General features: G+C 35.4%; 1 protein-coding gene across 2 annotated transcripts in view; it reads left to right on the top strand.

Moving 5' to 3' along the window:
* Positions 1-2,874: 2,874 nt before the first annotated feature.
* LOC123315040 (synaptic vesicle glycoprotein 2C-like) overlaps positions 2,875-8,542 on the top strand; it is a 65,408-nt gene continuing 59,740 nt past the window's right edge. Inside the window, exon 1 of one of the 2 annotated variants that reach the window (XM_044900580.1) lies at positions 2,875-3,341. In XM_044900580.1, the coding sequence (XP_044756515.1) occupies positions 3,242-3,341 (100 nt within the window). In that variant the 5' untranslated portion in view covers positions 2,875-3,241. Of the gene's footprint in view, positions 3,359-8,542 lie in introns of both variants that reach the window. The other variant, XM_044900582.1, reaches the window with a different exon arrangement.

Genomic DNA, 8,542 nt, shown 5'->3' with positions numbered 1-8,542 from the left:
GTTCGGCGGAGAGGTCAGTCTAGTCTGTTGTAGTGCAGTGCGGTGTTAAATGCAGCCTCTACATCCAGTATATAGCCAGTGTCCATTCTTTGTGATGTAGTCCATCCTGAATACAGTTAATCACCGAGTGATTTGCCTATTTGGTAAGCATGCTGGCAGGGGTGCAGTTGGCACGCCTCTAGAGCACCATCTAGCTGGTGCATCTCTCTACCAACCATTCCAGCGTCTTGACTAAGAACAAGGAGAGGCTTTTTGGACGAAAGTCGTTCGATCTCGTTGGTTTGAATGGTTCACCAGGTTTGGGTATGAAAACAACCCGCACCTTTCTCCAATGCAATGGTATGTGTCCCAGAGCTAGACTCGCTCGGACTATGTGAAGCAGGAAGCAGTGGGGAAGATAACACCAAAGAGATATTATCTTTGATAACACATCCGGTCCCTTAATAAGGAGTACCTTACTCGCCTGTCGCCAGCTGCACAGGGTGTTGTGACCCTTCACCATCATGTGGTCTGGTGTAATGAAATAGTTTTTCGAATAAACCAAAACCAATGATGGTTGGATGGTGGAATACACGACCTCAGAATACTATAAAGGGTCCTGCAATAGTGCATAGATGCCAAACCAGACGTTTTAGAAATTTAGTTGAAAAGCATTCCCTTTGTACTTTCAATTATGCATCTCAGGAAATTATTTTCTAATATACAGGGTGTTCCCAAATAAAATTATTCAACAAATGAGTAATTTTTTAAAAGGAACACCTCTTATATTTTTGCATATTTTCAATGCTGCTACCATGATGCAGAATATTAGGGATATTTTTCCAACGGTACGGATCTTATTCAGAAAAAACGAAAAATTTCGCCGAAACAGTTGTTCGGTAAAAGCCCTTTACCGATTTCCAGAAGTGATAGAAACATGAATTTGATCAGGATTTCTTTTAACTTAAGAATTGTCCAAATATGAAGAATTTCAAATGTTTTTTTCCCGATTTTTTCAAATGTAACACCCTGTATTTTTTTCCATGATGATGTACACAGTTTGAAACCTTACCTTTTTTCAGAAGAAACCTTAGGATTATCTTCACTCCTGTGTCTTGCAGACACGAAAAATGACATTTCAACCAAAAATTTCAGGAATAATGAACATAATAACTAACGGATATTTTAAATGAGTCACACAATGAAACCAAACTGAATAACCAATTTTTGAAAAACCTTAAAACGCTTCCAAAATCATAATCTAGATGGATTGGTAGAAGCGGATTGACAAGATGGCCTTCTAGATCACCGGATCTCACCAAAATAGATTTTTTTGTGGGGATACATAAAGGGAACATAATATATGATGAAGTTCCAACAACAGCTTCCAATATGCGAGAGAGGATTTTGATTGGTTTCTGAAGCATAACTCCAGCCATGCTGATGAGGGTTTGTTGGTCTTTCAACGATCGGATCACAATCTTTCTTCGTCTTTTTCAACGTCCGTTTTTTTTTTATATCCAATATTTAAATAAAATTTTACGTTCTGATTTCATTTTTCGTGCCTGCTGGACGCAGGAGTGAAAAAAGCCCCTCGGTTACTTCTGGAAAAATATACGGTTTTAAACTGTGTACATCATCATGGAAAAAAATACAGGATGTTACATTTGAAAAAATCGAGAACAATTTAAACAATTTGAAATTCTTCACATTTGGACATTGATAACGGACACCCTGTATAAGAGAGGTTGATCATTTAGGAAGGATGACTAGGCAAATTCTTAAGTTGAAAGAAATCCTGATCAAATTCATGTTTCTATCGCTTCTGGAAATCGGAAAAGGGCTTTTACCGAACTACTGTTTCGTCGAAATTTTGCAGTTTTTTCTGAATAAGATCCGCACCGTTGGAGAAATATCCCTAATATTTTGCATCATGGTAGAGGTATTGAAAAGCATTGAAGATATGCAAAAATATAAAGGGTGTTCCATTTAAAAAATCACTCATTTGTTGAATAATTTTATTTGGGAACACCCTGTATATCAGACAATAATTTCCTGAGATGCAGAATTGAAAGTACAAAGGGAATGCTTCTCAACTAAATTCCTAAAACGTCTGGTTTGGCAGCTATGGAAGCCTAACGCACTATTGCAGGACCCAGTATATGGAAGGTGGGACCTCCTTAGAAAGATTAAAATTGGGATTCGTATTGATGAGTCAATGGTTATGAATTCTAGTCCAAATCCTATTTCGTTATCACAATAATTACCTTGTTTGAATGGATAAGGAATCATTCTTTTAATTTTTTTCCACTTATTTATTTACACTCTGTATATTGAAACCGAAAGCTGGAGGATAGTTGTTATCCGAATGCGCCGAGTTTTGTATGGTATGTCCGCATGGCAGCGGACGGCATACGACAATTTTTTTTCTAGTTTTTGGAATCGTACATGTCGCCAAACGTAAAGTCTGAAAATATCAGAGAATAATTAAATTAATATGTTCAATACATGAAACTCAATCGAGTAAGAGGATAAATACTAATAATATACGTAAAGACAAAGCGATAAATCGAGTTTATTGGATATACCTGATGTCGCATAAAAAATTGCCGGCTAATCGAAGGTGAGCTGAAATTGTTCATTTTTATATCGATTCTTCTCGATATTCTGTCGCAGGCGTTCAGTAGGTAAGTTCTAGAGGATCTAGGAATTATCTAATCCCTTTGCGGTATCTTTATAATATATCATGTTTCTGTGAATGTGAATGACGCATCATGGCCGCATGCCGAAATGAAAATTGTGGCCATTCAATATTCCAATGATAAGAGGCAATTATTCCGAGCATTTTTTTCCTTCTCGGTTTCAGGCAGTAATTTGTCCGCGATAAAACCGTTCAAACCATTGTAGAGTCGGTCGGCGCGTTGCGAAATTTGGTGAACTTGTATCAGTTTTCTAGTTTTAACAGCTTTCGCGGGGGTTCCTTAAATAGCGTGTATAAACATCAACACATCTTCGTGTCTAGCCAAGAAAACCGACCTTTTTAATTATCGCACTGTCGGCAATTGTTTTTTTGCTAAACGTCAATTGTCATCAATTGATCCCAATTGTGGGGATAGAATTCCGGGCAAATCGAAGCGTCGTGGGACAATCTCAGTCGAACACGTGTTTTTGAAGAAGAATGTAATGCTACAATTATTTTTAAAACCAAATTGTTGCCAAGAGCATAATATACATTCAGTGTCTATAGGTGCTAGGTGGCGTTATGACAAAACATAGAAACGGTGTGACTTCTGCTGTGGTATGGGCAGGAAGCGATATTATCGTACAAGTATGTCCACTGGATGAAGAGCAATTTATCGATGGTCAGTGAGTTACGCATGTAAGCAATTTATGTATGAATTTTTAGATTTAGTGATTACTAATACTTTTTCACAATTTTCCGCGCTATTTACCTTAGATTGTTTTGTGGAGTTCTGGATCTGTCAGGTTGCCAAACAGCGGATATTTGATTATTCAAATCAGATTTTGAAAAAGCCATGTTAAATTACATTTTTTTAATTTTTTTTCGAATTTTTATATTCCGCGAATATAATCGTGATCAATTTTCTATCACTGCGCTTACCGTAGCCAGCACGTCCAATTCAAATATAATTCTAATACGAAATGAATAGAAAATGAGATTGACATCATGACATCAATACAATAGAAATGAAACATCACATAAAATTAAAATTTTCCTTTGAAGGATATTCTAGTTGAGTGCGTCTATTACACTCTCGATTGAATAACTCCTTCAATATGTCTTTGCCCAATAAACGAAGCAAAAACATTAAAAAATATTCATATTTTTATTCTCGAAGAATTCATGCAACTTTTCTGCCTTCTCTTATTTCTGATGTTCTTCGTTGATAAAACTTTTTCATTCATCTACTGGCATATTCAATCCAAAAGAGGAAACCTGTGTGTTTTCGAATTTTTCTTTACCTTTTCATTTTATAATTTTTTTTTTGTCTTGGCTGTTGCTTACACAGTTCAACTGTGAAATTGCAATAATCGAATAAAATCTTTCAAAATCATACACAGCTCGTAATAATTGGATTACTCTGAATTACGTAGGTATATGCTTCTTTTTTCTGAACCTTTTTAATAAGTGTACTTCTCTTATATCCATATTTTTATCTTTTTTCTTTAATAAATGAAAACCGACAAATACGGATATGAGGGAAGCATACATTCATATGCATAAGTACTTCAAAATTTAGCTTATACCTATCGACTTCCGGAATCCCAATTTCTATTTTGAAGCTTTCAGATTTATTTCGCAGTTTCATATTCATTACATCCTTCAAAGTGATATCTGTATGATAATTTGTTATTGTTCCTTCTAGTTTTTCTTGGTGCATGAATACAGAGTGAAATTTACGCTCATTCTCCTCAGTTTTCTATATTTACTTGGAGTTTGTTTTGTCGCGTATCATGTTTGTCAGCCTGCCAACAAGTGGATATTTCATTATTTGGGTTCAATGGAAAATTTTCTGTTGGCACGTTCGTATATAGGTATGTATATGATTCTTCCATTATTCTCGGATTTGATCGAAATTTTTGTGTCTTCGAATGGTAGTAGGGTTTTTACAGAGAGTATTCACTAGTTTATCCTTCTATATTTTATCACCAACGTTCTTATTCGAAAGAACACAAATATACTATTGACCCAAAAGTTAAGCTCAATTTTCCATACAAAAATGTTCACTAATAGATTGTGATCTTTCAGGATCAACATTCTGATTGATTTTGGAAAAAATTAGCACATAGTTCACCATGCAGGATATTAAACCACACTGAATAAATTTCATGAAAAACAATAGATTCTTCTTTTTGGTTTTTTATATATGTATTTCCCATTTGTTTCCGGCAGGGATTTTGTAATGATATACTGCAAGTTTAACACTTGCTTATACAACAATGTTAAACTTTCAGTAGGTATATTAACTTGTGTAGAACAACAGTCGAAAAGAGAATATGATGTATAGAATACGAACACATTTTCAACTATGCATACATTTTTTTACTGATTTAAAATGATACTTTCAAATGCTTGGGGAAATTCAAGTTAATCTTCTATCAACTAATTCCATGTTTCCACTATCGAGCTGGCGCATCTGATCGAACCAGATTATTCTGGATATTTGTATTCCAGGACCAAGAAAAGAGTTATATGGTCATCAACATAAAGTGATGAAATAATATATCTATATTACGCATGATTATTTCGTACTAGTTTGTTTGTGACTATTTTTTTATCGAACCAAATATTCCAATACGATTCGTATAAATTTGCCTTTTAGCAAAAATTATGGTGTTTCTTTTGGAGAATGTTGAATATCAATATTAAGGATATCTAGATATTTAGATGATATATTTTACTGCCAAAAATGACGAAATTTTTAAAAAGGTAAACCCAATTTGGAAAAGCTGCGGTTTCGTATGGAATATCTTGAAAAAGTTTTTTGGTGATAATTTTCGAAATAAACCGGGGAAATTTACTGAAAATTTGTACATTAATATTTTCATATTGAAATTCATGGCTGCTATAAGAACTTTTCCAGGTAGGTGAAGACCTCTTACTTTCCACTATTACTTTTACTATTTTTCAGACGTAGAATAGCCAACACTTTATATCACTGAAGTTGCGGACTGAAAAACATCTTTGGCTACGCCACTGCATTCTACATGAAAAAGTGTCTGTAGAATTTAAAATTCGTTTTTCGATAACACTGAAACTTAACGAAATAGAGGCACTAATTCAAAAAGAGGCGAAAATTGAAAAATTAAATAACTGAAATATGAAAAACAAAAGAAGAAAGAGGGATGAGGTTTCGGCTATTATCCATCCATCTTTTGAATATCGAGGTCGGAAACGTGTCATTTTTCCCTAGCTCTCACGGTTACAGAGCTGCCATTCAATCCCATCGAATTTTACCCACCTCTGTAAATATGCACCAACATAATATGAATAGCTATCAAATTTCTACTTATTAGTACATATTTTGATTTGAAAATTGCTTCAGCAACTATGTGCCCCAGAAAGATATGGAACTTTGAAATGAGAAGTAGCACTTTTAAAAACTAATTTCGGTCTAGTTTTGTGAAAAAAGTAGGGACGAGAATCTCAGCGTTGTAGATTAATGCAATGGTCGAAAAAAATAATTATCACTAACGGCCCGTGTGAAATTCGGAAGATTCGATAACGAGAAATGGAAATGAATGGGTTCTAATTGCGATAACTGCAGTGTGGGTACGAAATCGTTTATCTCAATTTGTTATTTTCCACTGCTATAATTTTATTACTCAACACCTTGCATTCATTCACATTTCTTTGAAATCGAACATTAACTGATTAGCCGGATATAAAACGAACCATTGAAGGACTATATCGTATTAGTTGCAGCATATCATGAACGATTTGATTACTTATTTAGCATTTCGTCTCTCAATGTTAGAATGGAAAACATTTTTTTTTCATTCAACGTCCTTTATACGGTCTTATACGACAATTCGACTGTGTTAGATACGAAATTCTTTAGGGATACTAATACCTGGCTAAACTACACTTCTCCATAGTTGAAGTGGATAATAATTTGTTACGTTCGAATCGAACCGGGAGGGCCGAAGGTCCTAGCCAAGGCCGTGCCAAACCGCAAAGGCCAAAGGCCTGAGCGGCCTGAGCCATTTTATTTTTTCATTTGCCGTCGAAGAAAAACCATCGAACATGAGTTGAATCTTCAGTGTCACCTGTGAGACGAACCACAAGAGTCATTTGTGTGCGAAGCATAAGTGTTACCTATGTGACGATCTATGATCAGGGAAAATTTAGACCGCTTACAGAGCGGGGTGTTTTACATCGATAGGAAACTTAGAGGAGCGTTCGTGTTTACCATCGGAGAGATGGCGGATTCTTTCGACACGTGACCGTTTATGATTACACTTTTTAGAAGTTGAAATGAAAAAAGAACTATTAACTGGGGCGTCAGATAGCCCCCATGCATACATGTCTGTAGTGGTTTTCGTTTAATGAGAAAATTTTGGGTGGCGGGGGGTTATATCTACTTCCCTCCTAGGAAAAGGCTATTTCTCGGCCCAGGAAAATCTACAGTTACAGTTTTTTCGAATTTAGATGGTAATAATTTGTGCCACTATAATAAGTTTCACGAGGACTATATTTTGTGTGTAATAAGCAAGCATACGCCTCTCCAGATGGTATATGTATGTACACCAATACTGAGAATTTGATACAAGTTCATAAAGTGAGTTTTCTTTCGAATATATACTTCAATTTTCGAACAGTGCATATCAGAAAAATTAGAACGTCTACAATTATTCGTCACATTTCGTAAATTTCATAATTTACCCTGTTTTGTCGCTAACCAGAATTTAAAGAAGCTGCTATGTGCACTTATTTTATTTTGTTTGATGAAAGAAACTTTTCAAAATAATTCGTTACTTATCTCATCCCGCTCTTTCAGTAATAATCCTTGTTTTCTTGGCTTTTCATAAGAGGGAAGCGCTGTACTAAGGAAGCGGTGGTACCTCGTTTTCCTTCTATCTTACCTTCGGACCATCTGTTATCCAATTTTCAACGAGATAATAATACACATGTACCAAGTGACCTTGGATTGGGCATTACGATATTCGAAATTCGAATCTTTCGCCCATTAAGTTATTAACCTCATCCTATACATATCTTGGCGAATGTCTCTGATGAGGTACAACAGGTAGCCTGGGAAACTATCTCAGGAGAGAATTCCCAGACGTGTGATGAATTATAACCGACGTCGGAGATGAAACACATGCATACATTAGGTAATATTTTCCGCATAAAATTTGGCATCCTCTGCAGATCAAACTGCTTGATGTACTTCAGCTTATGACGTGTTTGATAAATCACGTCTTCATTGTAAGATTTCTATTTTTTGTTGGGGTCATTTTGGTAGGGGGAAAATACTGTTTATGTAAATCGAAATCAGGAAAATTGAGGTATTGGTCAACTCAACTTTTTTGGAGCGCTGATTAATGGAAATAATATACGTACTACGATTTTGTTGTACAAGGTGGGCAAAATTCGTTGTCTACTGAGAGGATCTCGAGAACTATGGCAGCTAGAAGAAAACGGATGACACATTTCCGACCTCTTTTTCGGAGAAACAAAGAATGGTGAAAACCGTTTTAGACTTATTAGCAAAAAATGAAATTTTGATGATTTCGATAAGTTCTCATCTCATCTCGTCTTTGAAATTATAGATCTGAAACTTGAACCTTCTACAGGCCCTTTTTACGTTGAATCCACTGACGAGCACCAAATATTTTTTCATTTCGAAACATTCGGCGGAATTCCGTTCTATCAATGAATTTGTTATTTTTGAATTAGAGAAAACGGTTCTGGCAGTAGAATCTACCTATAAAAGTGACTAAGATGGTTCTGTAACTTCAAACACAAAAAAGATATGAGGACTTTTCGAAATCGCCAAAATCCCAATTTTTGTTTATAACCCAAAATCCAGAAATG

Source organism: Coccinella septempunctata, chromosome 6 (assembly GCF_907165205.1).
Source record: "Coccinella septempunctata chromosome 6, icCocSept1.1, whole genome shotgun sequence".
Lineage (NCBI taxonomy): Eukaryota > Metazoa > Arthropoda > Insecta > Coleoptera > Coccinellidae > Coccinella > Coccinella septempunctata.
Note: the sequence above shows the minus strand (reverse complement) of the source record. Positions and strands in the feature narration are given on the sequence as shown.